We start from the raw sequence: 20008 nt of genomic DNA, 5'->3' as shown, positions 1-20008 counted from the left end.
GATTTCGGATTTTGTCAAGAAAAGAAAAAGTGCTTTAAGCAGCACCTCTCGAGATGTGACAGCAGTACTTATCTTAGAAAATATCTGACTCTTATGTAGATAGAGGTTTGCATCTGTAGTCAGGTACTTTCTATAGTGTTATAAGAATCTGACCATTTTTACAGTGACTTTCAATCATAAACTGAGTCAATTGCATGAGCTAATTCAGTTTAGCTGCAGCAATATAGAGCAGCAACATATGTAACATTTGTAACATTTGTATTATCCATAACAATTGTAACATTTGCAACATCCGTAACATTTGCAACATTCATAAAATTTGTAACATTAGTAACATTTACAACATTTGTAACATTTGCAACACTTGTAACATATGTAGCATTTGTAGCATATGTAATATTTGCAATATTCATAACATTTGCAATATTCATAACATTTGTAATGTTCATAACATTTGTAACAGACTAGTTTTAAATACAAGTCTTCAACGTATCTACCTACTCTATGTAAAAAAGGATAACGCTTAATTAGATTAAATGAATCTAAGCCGAAAGATAACATGCCAGTAATTTCAATTTATTTGAAGACTCAACGTCAAAATGCTTTAAGAACTCTGTGTTTTCAAAATAGGTGCCGCATTTGTTAGAGTCATTCAAAACGATTCAATAATTCAAACATAGTGAAGTTTATTTGTGCCAAATATGGTTGGATTGCAGATAGAATTATGACACTTCTAAAGGGGATTGTATCGGACTTAACTCCACAAACTGAATACTTTTTAAACCTGTAACTTCAATCATGTAAATTATGCATGGAATCGCTAATAAAACAACTACTGTTCACTATTTGGATTCGGGTTAATGAAATGGAATGGCTGTCAGCCGGAAGATGAAATATCAGTGATTTCAATTTATCTGTTTAATGGTTCCACATCAAAATGCTTCAAGATCTCTCTGTCTAAAATTTGCTGTCCGCAAAAGCTTTATTCCCTCATCTATATATATATATAAAAGCGAAAATGTGGGTATGTATGTATGTTTGTATGTGTGTTTGTGTGTCCGCTAAAAACTTTCGACAGACACGACGAAAATTCACAAATTCGGCATCATATTGAAGCTCCATCCTTCGCTAGAAAAATATCGAAAAATTGGCCCCAAAAATTAATTTTTTCAACCCGAAATCGACAATTTTCGACAGGGGGGGGTCAACAAAAACGGTCATCTCGTGACGACGACTGGTTCTACGCACGCGTCAGATGACGTCATGACCTGATTTACTTTAAATATTTGAAAAACTGACTAAATTTCATGTACGTCGTGTTAGCTCAGTTGGTTAGCACGTTGGTTCGTTATCTAAACGTTTTGGGTTCGAATCGTGGTGTGAGATGTCTTTTTTTTTTCGAGTTTTTAAATTTAAATATTGAACCAGTGTTATTTAAGGCATTTTTCACGTAACGTTCGTTTTTCTGTTTTCTTTTTTACTTCGCTTATCCACCCCCGACCACACACCCCAAAACACCCGGGTACCCACTGATTTTTAAAATTTTAATATCGAAACAGGCTTTTTTAAGCCATTTTTCACGTGTTCGTTTTTCTGTTTTCTTTTTTGCTTTTTCGACCTTTACATTTAACATCGTTCGTTTGCCTTACGTTAGTTTTTTTGTGTTTTTTTTTTCGATGTTTTGATTACCCTCCCCCCGCTTAAGTTTTAACGTTCGTTTTTATGTTTACTTTTTTTACTTCGCTTTGAACAAACAAACCTGGTCATTGACCTCATTTGCTAAATAGCTATTGCTTACGTCGTCGTCGTTGTCATCGTCGTAAAGCTCTACGACTTCCGTGCACGCAACTATCAAGTTGGTTCTTGCTTAAATAAATTCAAACATCTTTCAGTAACTCATTCTGGCTGGCCGATTTTATTTTCAATTTCGCCTCAGGGCTTCGGGTTACATCCCCCCCCCCCCGGTTTCTTTTTTATTTAACAGCACACACACCTCCAAACATCTGGGCAACGACGGGTACCCCCGCTATTTATTAATAAATTACCAAGAATGGTTCAGCATGTAAAAAAACTAACGGATTTCTGCGCATAACAAAACAGCAGCAGCAATCTACCATATTCACTAACAGTGATAAGTAATCGTGTCTTTGCAAGCCCATTTTTTGCTATCGTAAAACTTAGGGTCTGTTGAATTACAATATATACCTTTAAAATCCTTTTATACACACGCACATTTCCTTTAAATTAACATTCATCCATATAGAGTAAACCCCCACCAAAACAAAATAAAAAGTCACCAAAAATGTCACCCGTGGAATCGTTAATAAAATTTACAATCCTTTCTGCAATCCGACATATTTGGTACAAATAAACTTCAGTCTATGCGTGACTTGTCGGTCAAATTTCGATCCTGAATATCTAACGTTTTTGTAGCACCATTTAATGATACAACATGCAATATTGTCGATAATTCTGACATACTCCCTCCTTGAAACTACCTTAATTTTGGCTTTGGTGGCATTATTCAAGTCAGATATACACTAAGGATTGTTTTGATAGACATTAAGTCTACACCTGACTTGGCCACCAAGTTTCAGTTATGAATGTCCAACACTCTTTCTTTAATGACCATTCAATATGAACCAAACGTACACCGCTGCAATGAAATCATTAACCTTAATCCTAACATTTGATTTGTGCTTTGATGACCTTCCTTATTTCAGGAATAGTTTGGGATTTTATATTTTATGGCATAGGATGGACATTCTGTTAATAATTCTTTCAAAAATTCTAACAAACTTAATTCAAAATATAAATTACAATGTTTTCAAAAGTCATGTTGTTGTCTTGAACTTTCGACTACTATTTTGTAATCTTTCGGAAGAATTCAGTAGTTGCTGTGACTAAGAATTGACTCAAATTATTCATTAACTTACCTCCATCACCACCGCCACCATTACTACCACTACCACTCCCACTACCACCACCATCACCGCCACAATCACTATGACCACCACCACTACCATCATCACTATCTCCACCGTTACCACCACTTCTATGACACCTACTGCCACCATCACTACTATGACCACTACCGCCCTCATAACTACTGTCACTTTCATCATCACTACCAATCCCATCGTGTTTGATTATTTGTGACTCATTTATAATTTTGCTTTTTGTATCTTACAATTTTTTGATAAAATTTTAAAAAAAATTATTTCGTACACTGGAAGAATTGATTCTTTGTTTCAGGCTTTGGTTCCTGAAGGCAAAAAAGATCACCAAGACAAAAGAATTGAACCTGCCGTGTTCTTCAGCTCTCAAATCAATCGTAATTTACACATACTGATTAATCTGGCTCCGACTGACAAATTGCTGTCGACTGCGTTAAGGTATGTTTGGTAATGGCAACACTCCTCTGATAAAAGATCCTGGGAGGCATCCAAAATAAATCAATTTTCTGCGCGATTTTGTAGTGAAATTTCTAAATATAGAGAGATTCCCCCTTCTATAAAATCTATATAACTAAAACTGTATATGTATGTGTGTCTGTCTGTGTGTAAATATTTAACCGATAAATTCTTAAACTGCTTATCACATAACACTGAAATTAACAGGAAATAGTAATCATACACCAAGGATGAGGTATAATGAGTAAAATCTTTGTTTGGATGGACGAATAACGCACACAGAAATACATTGGCAAGTTGAAATGCAAACTATTTGAACTTGCTAGCATATATTTACTTCTTTCTGCGCATGCCCAAATTCAATTTATTTCTCCAAGTTTTTTTAATATTAAATCTTTCTTACCTATCTCTCGATAGCTACATCAGTAGGGAACACGGCTGAAGTGCTAAATGTTTTGATTTCGATTCTAGCTTATAGCACCCAAGTCATTTTTTGACTTTTGAAATCACTACTATATATTAGGTACAATATAATATTCAATTATTCACAAGAGAATTGGCCCTTTAATAATAAATATGAAATCTGCATGAATTAAAATATATTTAAGTGTATTTTATGACCAGGCAAGACCGGCCACTCCCGCTAGTTGTTAATAAAATTCACAATATATTTTGCAATTCAACCATATTTGGTACAAATAAACTTCAGTCTATGCCTGACTTGTCCACCAAGTTTCAGTTATTAATGTCCAACAGTCTTTGATTTGTTACCATTAATTGATAAGCACACCTCGATACAACGCATAAAATTCTCAAAAACTCTGATGCATTCTTTGAGATAACCTCACAGGTAAAAATCTGGAAGGTTAAGATCCGGTAGTGTAAAGCTCGTTCTTACTTATTCTTTACTGATGAGAGACGATCACCAAAATGCTCACCTTATCATTGAACGGCGCTAAAACAAAGATTGTTGGGCATTTTTGACTGAAACTTGGTGGACACGTCAGATATAGACTAATGTTTATTTGACCCAAATATGATTGGATTGCAAAAAAGATTTTGAATTTTATCAACGATTTTATTAATTGGATATTTTTTAAATTGAAAATTATTTTCTGATTTTCCATTATTTGTAAAATTAATCGAAAAATTGTATTTTTAAATTCACCACATCGTACTAAGTTGTTCTCACCTATGAGCGATCACAAAACCAAATCAAATAAAAATGTTTATACATACGTGCATTGATTTTAACGTGTGAGCCTTGCCACAACAACTAAGTTGTTTGGAAATCCAATCCTCTTGCTTTGTCACCCATCTTCCGTTCAACCCTGAAAATGGATCTGTTTTACAGATCTGGGTTATTCTGAAATGTACTGATGTGAGCCTTATCAAAATTCATACTAGCCAACTTAATCACTAATTACTGGCGTAGGGTCCCAACTATATAAAAATTTTACTGTTAAGTTAGATGTTTCAAAATACATATGGAAGCTCTTCTACAAATCCACACCCACTCGACCGTCTTCCTCAACATTATTTTTACTTTATTAAAAAAGATTTCTTTTATTCATAATCCCAGTTGTTCACTAGACATAATGGATCAAATAATAGAATCTCACCTTGTCTGTGTTCAATTTTAATCTTATGATGAATTGAGCTTTAACCTGAGTAGTCAACTAACAAACCACACTTCCATCAGTACCTCGGCCCCAAAGCATACAGAGTATGTCATTTTTTGATATGACCTTTTTCCTGTTCATAGAGGAACAGCTGATGTCTTTTGCAGTTCTAGGAGATCCACCCTCCCATTGCCTCCCATTTTTCAGGTGAAGTAAGTTTATTGCTTACTGCCTGAGGTGCCTCTATCAGGAAATGCCATTAGGGATACTCAAGCAATTTTTAATAGACCAGTGCTCCTCCTTTAAGGGCGCTGGCTTGACTCTCTCCCACCTTCCAACCTTTTGTCACATCTTTTTGCGGTGGGAAGTGTTGCAATATTTTGGACTGGTAATGGGGTATGATCCCACACAGTCGGACGATTCTATTTATAAACGATGCTGCTAAGAACTGACGAATCAAATTAATTCACGTTCTGCTACCAACCAATCAGAAACCAGAATTGCTTTATAAATATTAAACCTTTTCTGGAGCAATTTCACATGTTCTTTTCCCGGGTTTCGACACGGTAAGAATATTTTGTTCTGTGGAACTGTCTACTACAAACAAGTCACCTCCCAGGACTTGTGTGTAACAGCGAACCATCTGAAACTGTTCTGAAAGTCAAAATGGCTTACACTTCTAGTAAATAATACCATTGCCAAAGTTACATATTGTTGGACTACTACACTCCATAGTTGCGTTTTGGGGAGCGGGGAGTGGGTAGTAAATTGAATTTTTAAATATGTCTTCATTTATCATGGATTTTCATGATGTATTTCGTTTTTTTGTTTTGTTTTTTTCAGAACCTATCCATGTTTATTAAAAGTCTGTCAAACAAACTGGATGTGTGATTGGTTGAAAATTAATCTTCTTTCAGTCGCAACTCATTTTCTGCAAAATTCTAATATTCCAAAAGAATCGGAGTTAAGGTAAGTTTTTTTTTTTTTTTTTAAACAGAGTCACCACTTATCAAGGCGTGAAGGCCACTTGAGGATAAGGGATAATGAGTGTACGGTGGTCACCAGGACAACAGTGTAGTAATCGCTAGTGGTATAAATTGGGTATAATTTGATTACTTAAGGGGACGGCTCAACAAGAATTTGTTTATATCAGACTTGAAGACAGCCATATTTTAATTATCTGGAAAGCAGAATAACGGAACAGAGTTCCACAAACACGCATATTTAGGAAAGAAGTTTTGTTCGTGGAATTTTCATTTAGATTTAGGCACAGATAGCGAGATAGTGAGTGGGGGGAAATTGTTGATAGTAGTTGTAGCTAGACGAGTGTTTTTGTGAAAGTTTGGCAGGGGGGCTATAGATTGAAGCTCAGGCGAGCACTTGCCATGAAAATAGCGATAAAATAAAACTAGCAAATTCTGCAGCGACGTCACTCAGAGGCCACTTTCTTGCTTTGAGAAGATACAAAATTGATTTCATATTATATTCACGTAATTTGCATAGGCGATGATTTACCCAGCACCAATCTTTGGTTTATCCCAGTCAAAAGTCTTTAAGAAAGCCCTTCGTTTTGATAAACTCCTTGGACTGACTTTCACTCCAGATCTAAAGTAAAAAACATATATCCAATCGGTTACTAAGGTTATTAGAAAAATGTTTGGATCATTCTACTGCTCCAGAAAGGACTAGAGTCCTGATGCAATCCTATTTAACCTATATACGAGTTAAATATGACCTAAGATGGAATACTGCTGCCACATCTGGAAAGGTATCGCTCAAAGCATTCGTTTTTGTTTTGATAGAGTACAAAACTACTTCTCCAGAAAGGACCTGAAACTTGATGCAATCCTATACCTATATAGGATTGTATTTAGTTTATGAATTTTGTTCAATCAGCAGAAGCACCTCCCCACTTAAAATTCAACAAAAAGTACTCAGCTCGAGGCTTAGTTAAAGTTCGTGTATTCATAAATCTATGCAAAAATAACATCTTTGCCTTTGTTTTTATGAGTTTTTCTTTTATCATAAAGGAACCGATTGAAAAAAATGACTTTTCCATAGATATTTTGCTGCTTCTTTTTTTATTGGAAAACCTTTTTTTATTTACAATTCCAGAAATGAAATTGCCAGTTGTCTGGCAGACATCCATCATTTGATGCTGACAGAATACAAGAGTTCCCCTTGGGCTGGAGACATGTCCCCTACGATCTCACTTCATACAGTTAAACATTCAGAAAAAAGAAAGGAAAAAGTGAAGATTTCCAAAGAAGTTGTAGCTAATTTGCCGTATACACAAAGGCTGCTCATGCAGCACATTAAGTAAGTACCACTTAATCCGTATTATATTGTTTTGTTGTCAAAGTATGTATCAATATATTAATACGATAGCGTGTGTTATTTTCTGTCCCGCTTACATGCGGGTCGTTTAATTGTTATGTACTTTCATTTCTTGTCATAAATAATTTTACCAAGAATCCTTCATAAGTTTTGGTTTCGGTTTCGATTATAACTGATGACACTCCAGGCATTTAATTTTTTTTTATAAATAATTTTATCAAGAATTCTTCATAAGTTTTGGTTTCGGTTTCGATCATGGCTGAAGGAACTCAAGTTATATATATATATATATATATATATATATATATATATATATATATATATATATATAAATTCGAGAGCGAGTTGATGCAGTGATTGCAGGTGATTAAATGACTTTCTGACTAGATGGTTTTCTAACGAATGATAAAAATATTTTTTTTGGTATAGATTTAAAGGTTAAAAACTTCAAAGACTATATATATATATATATATATATATATATATATATATATATATATATATATATTTAAATCACAACTTTGTAATATATAAAAATCGATAGAACATTAACTCTATAATAATATATACGAAATCTGCAAGAATTAAAATATCATATTTAAGCATACGGTACGACCGGGCTTTGCCGGGCGTCCCTGCTAACTTAGATAAATACTTTTGCAGTTTAACAAAACAGCTACAATAACATCAGAGCGTCCCCATTTACACTGAACATCTACAGAATGGCAACATGAATATATTACATATGAATGAGTCCCCTATGGAATTTCCACAGGTCCTGCTAATATTCAATTAATAACTACAAAACAAGCACATATATGCGTAGTGCCAGATTCTAAATCGAGGCTTAGCCTCTTTCTGGTGTGGACTTAATGGTGGACGAACTTGTTCTATTTAGTTTTACCTTTCTATATGTTTTGTCACGATGCTGACACGTTTACAGTCAGATGTCATCATTGGAACTTGTTGGTGAAGTGTATTAACTTATGAAGTATAATAGAAACATGCAGAGGCTTGTTTCTGATTTTATTAGATGACGATTGGTAACACTTATTATTTGGATTATTCAGATTACGGCTCGCATCTTGAGCGTTATTTTCACAGCACACTCAGTAAGTACAAATAAATCCTTATTATTATAATCTTGTTAGCAAAGTATATATATTCCATTAATAACTAAAAAACAAACACGTACATGCGTAGTGCAAGATTCTAAATCGAGACTTAGCCTCTTTCTGGTGTGGACTTAATGGTGGACAAACCTGTAGTTTTACATTTTTACTTGCATAATGATCCGACGTTGCCCTTGATTGAATGATGATCAACGAATGATCCATGCCATATTTTTATTGTCATCAAAATCGGTGAGATTTCCCATTATTTAATCAAATCTATTGATTGCCTTCTCTAGCTGGGGACCCACTGCAGTGTACCGGGAAGAAACTTCACAATCCTTCCATCAATAACTTAGTTCATAATACAGCGTATTTTACATTGCACTGTAGAGAACCTACTGTTGATTTAATAAAATTATTTTTATAATGACTTAAAGTTTAAAATGCAAGTCAAGTATCATCGTTCAATTGTGTTCATTTCGAATGCGCCCCTGTCCTATAAAAAAAAAATCTACTGTTGATTTTATACGCCGGGCCCTTCTGCTTGTGCGGTGATAAAACTTCTTAAATGAACTTGCGATGCTAGGCGTCATAAAAGTGTTAACTTTGGTCAAAATAAAGCTTCTTTCTTTAATCAGATTTTTTCGATTATCGATTTTTGATGCTTATTGGAGTCATGAAAATAATATTCAAGATGAGAACAATAGTCCGAATAATCCAAATAATATGGATATACATGCTTTTTTTTACTTGAGAGTTACCATTTATCAAGGCCCGAAGGCCACTCGAGGATAAGAGGCAATGAATGTAATTTGGTGGTGTAGTAACTATTTATGGTGTAAATTGGGTAGAATTTGATTATTTATGAGGACGGCTTACATTAGATTTGAAGGCTTCCATGTTGTATTCAACCAAGAAGCATGCCAGTGGAACAGTGTTCCAAAGGCAGGCACTTCTGGGAAAAAAAGCTTTGTTCATAGAATCTGCGTTTGCATTTAGGCACAGATAGAGAGTGGGAGGAATTGTATATAGTGGTTATAGCTAATCGAATGTTTTCTGTGAAAGTTTGGCAAGGGAAGACTTTAGATTGAAGCCCAGACAAGCACTTGTCATGAAAATAATGACAACGTCGCTTCTGTGGGAAAGAGAATGGAGGGAAGAAAAGGGCATCACCTACTAGGTTTCAAAGCCAGTTTTGAAATCTATCAAGGCAGGATAGGGCATGCTGAGCAGCTCTTGCCCAGATGTGGCATTAATATCATCTCTCTTATAGAGACAATAATAGGCATTATATCATCTCCCTTATAGGGTCATGAATAGACATTAGATCATCTCTCTTATAGAGACAGTAATAGGCATTATATCATCTCCCTTATAGGGACATGAATAGGCATTAGATCATCTCTCTTATAGAGACAGTAATAGGCATTATATCATCTCCCTTATAGGACATGAATAGGCATTAGATCATCTCTCTTATAGAGACAGTAATAGGCATTATATCATCTCCCTTATAGGACATGAATAGGCATTAGATCATCTCTCTTATAGAGACAGTAATAGGCATTATATCATCTCTCTTATAGGGGCATGAATAGGCATTAGATCATCTCCCTTATAGGGTCATGAATAGACATTAGATCATCTCTCTTATAGAGACAGTAATAGGCATTATATCATCTCCCTTATAGGGACATGAATAGGCATTAGATCATCTCTCTTATAGAGACAGTAATAGGCATTATATCATCTCCCTTATAGGACATGAATAGGCATTAGATCATCTCTCTTATAGAGACAGTAATAGGCATTATATCATCTCCCTTATAGGACATGAATAGGCATTAGATCATCTCTCTTATAGAGACAGTAATAGGCATTATATCATCTCTCTTATAGGGGCATGAATAGGCATTAGATCATCTCCCTTATAGGGTCATGAATAGACATTAGATCATCTCTCTTATAGAGACAGTAATAGGCATTATATCATCTCCCTTATAGGGACATGAATAGGCATTAGATCATCTCTCTTATAGAGACAGTAATAGGCATTATATCATCTCCCTTATAGGGACATGAATAGGCATTAGATCATCTCTCTTATAGAGACAGTAATAGGCATTATATCATCTCCCTTATAGGACATGAATAGGCATTAGATCATCTCTCTTATAGAGACAGTAATAGGCATTATATCATCTCTCTTATAGGGGCATGAATAGGCATTAGATCATCTCCCTTATAGGGTCATGAATAGACATTAGATCATCTCTCTTATAGAGACAGTAATAGGCATTATATCATCTCCCTTATAGGGACATGAATAGGCATTAGATCATCTCTCTTATAGAGACAGTAATAGGCATTATATCATCTCCCTTATAGGACATGAATAGGCATTAGATCATCTCTCTTATAGAGACAGTAATAGGCATTATATCATCTCCCTTATAGGACATGAATAGGCATTAGATCATCTCTCTTATAGAGACAGTAATAGGCATTATATCATCTCCCTTATAGGGGCATGAATAGGCATTAGATCATCTCTCTTATAGAGACAGTAATAGGCATTATATCATCTCTCTTATAGGGGCATGAATAGGCATTAGATCATCTCTCTTATAGAGACAGTAATAGGCATTATATCATCTCTCTTATAGGGGCATGAATAGGCATTAGATCATCTCTCTTATAGAGACAGTAATAGGCATTATATCATCTCCCTTATAGGACATGAATAGGCATTAGATCATCTCTCTTATAGAGACAGTAATAGGCATTATATCATCTCTCTTATAGGGGCATGAATAGGCATTATATCATCTCTCTTATAGAGACTGTACTAGGTTTTATAGCGTCTTTTTTTTGGAATTTATAATAAATAAATCAAGATAAGGACGTCAGTCCAATTCCTTATAAGAATTAAAATTCCGCATCTTTTAAATTCAGAAAAATATGTTTTTTTTTTTTTTTTAATTTTTATAATTCCAGAATACAACAAGAAAGGCCAGATTTGGAGAGCGGCTCGCAAATAATATCCATACAGGAATATGAACAACTGCTTCATTGTTTCCAATTTTTATTCAGCAAAAAAAGCCAAGAGAAGGAAGAGAAAATTGTCAAAATAAAGTCAGTAAAATTCAAACATTTTTTTCATTAATTCTCTTGTTACAGTTCAATTAAAAAGAATCAATGGTGCACTGCTTGACGTTTGCTATTTTCGTAGTAAAGGAATTTGAGAATTGATGTCGAATTGAAATTTATTTTGAGTTTTAAAATATTTAAGCTGATTAATTTATTTGTTTTAAAAGGAAATGCGAGAATACGCATTCTAACCTATCTCTCATACAGACGTTACTAGGCATTCTAGCAGCTATCGTATAGTGTCGTTGATTATAAGATCTTTCTATTCATGCCTTTTTTTTCACACACTACTGTACTTGGCTGATTAAATCGAGATTTAAAGTTAAATGTTGATTTTAAATTTGCTTTTGAAATTGTTTATGCTTATCCTCTACAAAGCGGTCAATACAAAAGTGTTGGATTTGAACACTATAGTTCATCAGGGTTTTACTATTTATGTACGACAAATTAAGGCACGACGACTGGCTCCTGTTGGTTCTTTATTGGCGCAAATTAGTCATATCATTCGAGCAACCTATGACGCCAGACACCCACACATGTCCACTGACTGCCGCTGATTCTATATTCAATAATCTCGACACGTAAACAATAAAATGGAGTTAGTCACAATAGTTAGCCATAAAAGTTCTGTGAAATCAAGAATATATGTTTCACAAAACCTCCAAAGATATTTGACAAAAATTATCTCTTGATTTAAAAAGAATTATTTAACACAATAAGAAATCTGCAAAAATGAAATTAGAGATTGCTTGAAGCTAGAATAAGCAATGGTCGTGCACGGTTGTCCGGCGTCACATGTTGATCGAATGACATGCCTAAATTGAACGAATAGAGAATTAACAGGAGCCAGTTGTCGTGCGTTAATTTGTCTTTCATAACTGATAAAACCGCTTTAAACTTCATTCCAGTTGCTTACTTTCCTGACTGTACTGACATGCAGAAGTTTAAATGTAATGTAAACAAACCTCGCTCATCTCCATTAAACATGGTTCGAAATATAGTAAATCCTTACAACAAAGTGGCAATATGTCTTGTTTAGAATGAACATGACTAAGAAGAAAAAACTTCTGCTTTACATAATGTGATATCAGCTTTATTATTATTATTATTATTATTATTATTATTATTATTATTATTATTATTATTGTTGTTATTGTTGCTGTTGTCTATTTATTTGTTTATTTATTTACTTTAAATTAAGATAAGCTTTTAGTTCAAGATTTGATTTGATACGTACGACTTGTTTCAGTTTTCAATTGAAAAGAAAATTGAATTTTACGCGTTTGGACATTCAAACTCTTCAAATAAAGAAGTTAGACACCGTTTTACATAAAAATTATGTTATTATTATTATTTTTTTTATTTTTTTTTTTAAAAAAAGGAAATCTTTGTCGAAACTTGATGAAACTCGGAAAATGTTGTTTGAAATGAAAGCAACCGTGAAAGACATCGGTTTGGAATACGAAGAATCCAAAAGAAAAGCCGAATCCTTGTTGGTTTTGATCACAAAGAAAGCAACGAAGCTGCAATCGTTAAAAGCAAGGATCGGAATGAATCCATCCATTCAAGCAATTTTGGAGATTAACGAAACGAAGACGAATTTTGATGAAAATTTCACAGAAGATGGCAGTTTTTTCAAAATTGGTATGAATAATTTGACTTTATATATATATATATATATATATATATATATATATATATATATATATATATATATGTATATATATATATGTATATATATATATATATATAAAGCTGAATGTGTGTGTGTGTGTGTCTATCTGGTCACGAATAGGGTCCTATATGGTTGACTATTTTAAAAAACTGATTACATATAATGATAGATGTATCGAGATACAGGAATGAGTATGTTTGATCTGGTCCATAAAGTATGTAAATAAAAAATTAAAAAATTAAAAAAAAAACGTTTACAGGTGTTTTTGATATAGATGTACATAAGAATACTTTGATTCGTATGTTTTAACTTAAATAGGGATGGTATAATAAAATTGTGGGTCTGCGTTCGCGCCTGGCCTCCATAAAATGGAAATAGGCACAAACTTTAATAAAGACTTTTCATATCTATCTACGTAAGTATACTTTGATAATAATGTTTCAGTTTGAAGAAATATGGTATAATAATATTATGGGGTGTTCGCACCTGACCTCCATAGAATGGAAATATGTCACAAAGTTTAACAAGGTTTTTTAATATAGATCCACAGAATATTGTGATAAGTGTTTCAGTGTGAACAGGTATGGTATAATAAATTATGGGGTTTATCTATTTTATTTTTACTTTCACAATCAGAGTCCATTTTCTGTAGGCTGTTTTTGAACCCAGTCAATGACAGGTACTTTTGCTAGTGTATATATATATATATATATATATATATATATATATATATATATATATATATATATATATATATATATATATATATTGTTTTTAAAATATAATTTTTCCCTTTAACCAATTTGGTACCCCTACATTTAGGTAAAAATGCACTTTCGTAAATAATTTAATTCATTCAAAACGTATCGTAAAAACAAATAACACACACACACACACACACACACACACATATATATATATATATATATATATATATATATATATATATATATATATATATATATATATATATATAAAGGAAAAAACCGAGTTATGTGTTCATCAACGTTTCGTCTTTATTTCGAAACTTCCTCTGGATGATGAGATTAAGAAAACAAATACAATAGTACAAATATTTGAAAAATTTTCATATTTGTACTGGTGTTTTTGTTTTCTTAATCCCTTTCATCCAGGGGTTGTCTCGAAATAAAGATGAAACGTTGATGAACACATAACTCGATTTATTCCGTTTTATTTCTCTATTTTTTCGGAATACTATTTATATATATATATATATATATATATATATATATATATATATATATATATATATATATATATACACTAGCAAACATCTGACCTTGACCTTGAAAAATAGTATGCACCATCCTTAGGTCGGAGACTATCATCATGTCAGGTTTGGTCATGATCATTTCAGTATGGGCTGTAGGAGAGTATATATACATAGTCTATGACCTTGACCTTAACCTTACAAAATGGTGTGCACCATCCCTAGATAGGGAACCATCATCATGCCAGGTTTGGTCATGATTGGTCCAGTGGTTTGGACTGTAGAAGAGTTGTACACACACACACACACACACACACACACACACACACACACACACACACACACACACACACACACACACACACAGGAATGCTTCTACTTTATATATATATGTATTTACATAGACTCGAGTATATATATATATGTTATCACTATTAAAAACTGATATATCTAAAACATATAACTTTCATGGTTGTAGGAGATTTATAGATGATCTTATATGTATAAACGATAATGATGAATTCGAAAAAAATAAACATCTTATATATCTAAACGAATTAAAATTGAATTGTGAACATAGAGGACAACAGGCTACATTTCTGGATTTAGATATAAAAATTGAGGATGGGATTTTTCTTTATAAAATATTTGATAAAAGAAACGCTTTCCCCTTTAAAATAGTACGTATGCCGCATAAAGATAGCACCTGTCCTGTTTTTATGTTTTATGGAACCATTATGTCAGAGTTTTTGAGAAAAGCTCGCGTTACTTTAAAATTAACAGATTTAATACCACCAGTTTCTAGCTTAGTAATAAGGATGATAAGGGGGATAAAAATAAAATATTTAAACAGTTAAATAAAGCATTTGTTCGTTATCCTGATGCTTTTGAATCGTTTTCGGTTAACCAGACTATATTAATAAAGGAAATCCAAAACTATATTAGCAGTGTATAAAATGTATTTATAATTACATATAATAAATTTATATATATATATATATATATATATATATATATATATATATATATATATATATATATAAAATGTATATATGTAAAAATATTTTTAACCTTTATATATCTAATTTTCAATAAATAAGAATGTAAATATACTAAATACTAATTATAGTGGGGGTGATAAGTAGTTAAATGGATTAATCCTAATCTTATAAATACAAGACTGATAAATTAAAAAATATATCCATTTTAAATGTGGAAATTGATGAATTACACAGGTAAGAAATTTATTTTTATAGTATGAAAAGGTTAGTAATTGTAATTAAGAATAGGAAATTGGATCAAATGTTTGTAACATGTCTTCTTCCTAAGATTAAGGGAGGTGGTGTTTGATCAACACTGCTGGGGAGCCATGATGCAATATACTGTTTTGTTTTTAAATCCCCGAAACAGTGTTTCATGGTAAACGACTGATGATCCCTTGAAAAATAAAAAAATTGGTATTATAGTAAATTCGAGAGCGTGTTGATGCAGTGATTGCAGGTGATTTAATGACTTACTGACTAGATGGTTTTCTAACGAATGATAAAAAATATTTTTTGTATAGTTTTAAAGGTTCAAAACTTTAAAGACTATATTTATATATATATATATATATATATATATATATATATATATATATATATATATATATTATTATTATTATTATTATTATTATTATTATTATTATATATTGAAAGGTAAAGAAGAACTTCGATAAAATATTCAAATATCTATAAATCTCATATAGATATCAAGTGTTAGTCACAGAAAGGGAGTCCCTTGATTTCTGAGAACTTTGACTGAAATAACATTAAACACACAAACACACACACAAACACACACGCATATATATATATATATATATATATATATATATATATATATATATATATATTATTTTTGCAAAAATCAAGACAACAAAATATAAAATAAGAACATCATATGGGGTATCTCTTTATGTGTTACAATTGTTTCATAGCCATTTGGACAAATTTAAACATTATATTATTTAAATATATTTCAAAAATAGCTACTTTTCAGACACTAAAATACATTTGTCATCGCGAGCTGTTTCAGCAGCTTTTGAACCTAGTTTGAATTGAAATAAGAAAATTGTTCGAATTTTTTTTCCGTCTTATATTGAACGTTCTGAAAAGAAGACAAAATTGTTTTAAAGCAACCGTAATTTAAACGATTAGATAGAGCGAGAAACGCTCTTTAAAATGATATATAAAGTAAAGTTATTTTAATGAAAACTTATTTGAAAATACATCATTTGAAATCAAAATTAAAAATTCCGCAAGAACTTCCACGTCAACCTAATATAAGATATGAGTTGATTCCTATTCCATCTTTTTTAGATGATTACGATGAATTCGACAAAGAATTTGATCGCATCAGAGAAGAGAATTTAATTGAAAATAGAAAAAGACTTGAAGAAAATTTGAACTCGGCCAAAAAGATGAATATTTTGAAGAAAAAATCTGTTAAAAAATCAAGAGAACAGGTAAAGTAGTTATCTTTGTAATTTGTATATCATTTGGATTATTCTCATACTACTTTTAATATATATATATAATCTATATAATTTGAATCTGTTCAGTAAATTCTATTTTTGGCAAAGTTTCATAACTCTATCTCGTATAATACTAAAACGTCATATTATTATGCTGACACACCGGTTCCCATTATATTACTGAAGTTAAGCAATGTTGAGGCTGGTCTATACTAAAATGAGTGACCATTTAGGAATTCTAGGTGCTGTATGTTCTCTCTGCTTATCTCGGCATTGTTTCCAGTCATCCTGGACTTCTCCTTGCCACTGGACTCAAGCAGTGCCGATTTAGGAGAGGTGTGGTTGAGATTGCGCAACCCTTGCCTCACAATTACATGCATAGCTACCCTTACAGGGGCTAACCATTGTCTCTTGAGACTGAACAGAAGTATTATTATTATTTCGATTGCTTAGACTACTGCTCTTATCTTGAATGTTATTCTCACATCCTTTCGGTCGATGTAGACTCCGACCTTCTTCGGGTGTATCCTCTCAAACTCGGGAATATTTCTGTCGAACTCAGGAATTTGCACAGAATTTCAAACGGGACGTTTTATTTAATCCACAGAGGAAACATGTTTACCGTTTCATCAGCCATGACCTGGTAGAAGTCGTAAATATTTTGCAATTGTATTCTTAGTATCGCTCACACTGAGGATTGAACCTTCAACCTTCAAAAAGGTATCACTTTAAACTGAATTTCACTTAGAATTTTATCCGTTACGCCATAGATAAAATGATTTTACATTGACAGCAAATAATTTTAATAGTATACACAAAATTACTTTTAGGGTGACTCAAATGCTGGCCACTCAATGAAATTCACAAATCTTTCTACAACTTAATCATATTTGGTACAAAAAATCTTCCATGTATATCCGAATTGTCCACCAAGTTTCAGTCATGAATGTCCAACAGTCTATTTTATCGCCATACAGTGATATCCTCCAATTGTGTACCTCTGTGTTTCAAGAGCATCTTAATTCGAGGGTAATTCCAAAAGTAAAGCCTCCTAACGTTTCTGAATTTTTGAGATGAGGACTGGTTATTCGTATTATTTGCATTCATTAGACTACTGTTCTCATCTTGAGTGTGATTTTCACAACGTTTTGGTCGATATAACCTCCGACCTTCTTCAGGTGTATCTTGTCTAACTTGGGAATGTTTCTGTCAAACTCAGGAATTTGAACAGAATTTTGAGAAAACCCCTGTATTTACTTCACAGGGGTAGTGTGCTCTTGTTTCATCAGCCATGACTGGATAGAGGTCCTAAGTAATTCGCACTTGTATTTTTCAGACGCCTACACTAAGGATTGAACTTTCAACCTTCAGGAGAATATCACTTTTTACAATTGATTTTTTCTAAGTACTCTAGCCACTACGCCACAGGTGCTTGTCCAAATTCCTGAGTTCAACAGAAACATTCCCGAGTTTCAGAAGATACACCTGAAGAAGGTCGGAGGTTATATCGACCGAAACGTTGTGAAAATCATACTTAAGATGAGAACAGTAGTCTGATGAATCCAAATAATATGTAAAGCCCCCTATTTTCTTACTCGAAAAGTTGAAAAGCTACGAAGACAGGAGTGATACCATTAAAATGAGAGATCTTTTCTGCTCCAGAGTATATTTTTCTACGCAGTCACCACCATTCTCGATGCATTTTTGCCAGCTATGAACGATGGTTGTGCATGGGCGTCCAGAGCAAGCTTTGTCATACAACGGTCATTCCAAAAGTAAAGCCTCCTATTTTTTAGCTCGAAAAGTTAAAGAGCTACGAAGATAGTTGTGGTACTATTAAAACGAGCGACTTTGAGAATTTATTTTTCTACATAGTCACCACCATTCTGAATACACTTTTAACAGGAATTCAGTGATGCATCTCTGCTTCTGACGCACGTCGATGACAGGGGTTGATTTCATAGAATTTCACACTATCAATATCTGCAGATGAATGCATAAGTTCAGTAATCATAACAATTCAATTTGCAGTTCCCTTTGAGTCAATTGGGTGAAATAAAAAAAATAAGAGGTGTTACTTTTGAAACACTCCTTGTATAACTTTATTTGGTTCTGATGACCTTTTCCAATTCAGAAATAAACTGGGGGTTGTTTTGAATGAATTGTTGAGATAATCTGGGACATTATGGTTTGGTGAATGTGAAACCCATTCAGGATAACACCTCAGAGCTGCGATAATTTGGGATGTGGTGTAACCAGGGAAGAAGCCGGCTTAACCAGACCAGTGTTAATGAAGTTGCAACAAGGTAGTGTAGTACCTTCCCATAAAACTATCCTCCTGGGCATTATCTCCTCCTTTTTAAAGGAGTGTAGTGTATCTCAACAAAAATGTCCACAATTGGCTCTTCCTTAGCAAACGCAATACTTACATTATACATACTAGCAAAAAATGTGCAAACGGTGGAGGAGCATAATTTGTACTAGTAAATATAATATACTTGCAAGATCTGTGTTCTGGCGTTGCCTAGGAAAATATTAGAATACGTATTTTAAGTAAACAAATAGTAGAGTATTTAAAAGAACTGACTATTGGTATTCATAATTGTATGGATGAGTATAAATGCAATAATATTTCAGTATATTATGCATATTTTAATAGTTTTAAGAAATGTAATAATTATGAATTGTCCTTTTGGTGCAATAATATTAATAATATTAATATTAATAATCATAATATTAATTGTGTTGTAATAGTTTAATGAAATGTAAAGATTGTGATATAACTGTTCATTGCATAGATCTGAGAAGAAGCGGTGTTATTAAAATAATAATGATACCTGTTAAGAAACTTTTGCTAGTGAAGTGAAAGGAGTGGGAAGATTTCATTAATAGAAAATGAAAGTGTTTGCTACCTTCTTTGTGGCGATACATGTTTGAGAGAAGCAGTTTG

The 20008-nt window shown here is 32.9% G+C and overlaps 1 protein-coding gene across 1 annotated transcript in view; it reads left to right on the top strand.

The window, feature by feature from the left end:
- Positions 1-20008, top strand: part of LOC145248285 (dynein axonemal heavy chain 5-like) — a 280837-nt gene that overhangs the window by 165860 nt on the left and 94969 nt on the right. The window contains 6 exon segments of the mRNA XM_080110158.1: positions 3256-3395; positions 5879-6004; positions 7151-7354; positions 11485-11622; positions 13019-13281; positions 16904-17049. Of these exon segments, the coding sequence (XP_079966284.1) occupies positions 3256-3395; positions 5879-6004; positions 7151-7354; positions 11485-11622; positions 13019-13281; positions 16904-17049 (1017 nt within the window).

This window comes from Euprymna scolopes, chromosome 26, assembly GCF_053919585.1.
Source record: "Euprymna scolopes isolate OS-2025 chromosome 26, ASM5391958v1, whole genome shotgun sequence".
In the NCBI taxonomy this organism is placed as follows: domain Eukaryota; kingdom Metazoa; phylum Mollusca; class Cephalopoda; order Sepiida; family Sepiolidae; genus Euprymna; species Euprymna scolopes.
This window is presented reverse-complemented; position numbering and strand designations above follow the sequence as displayed.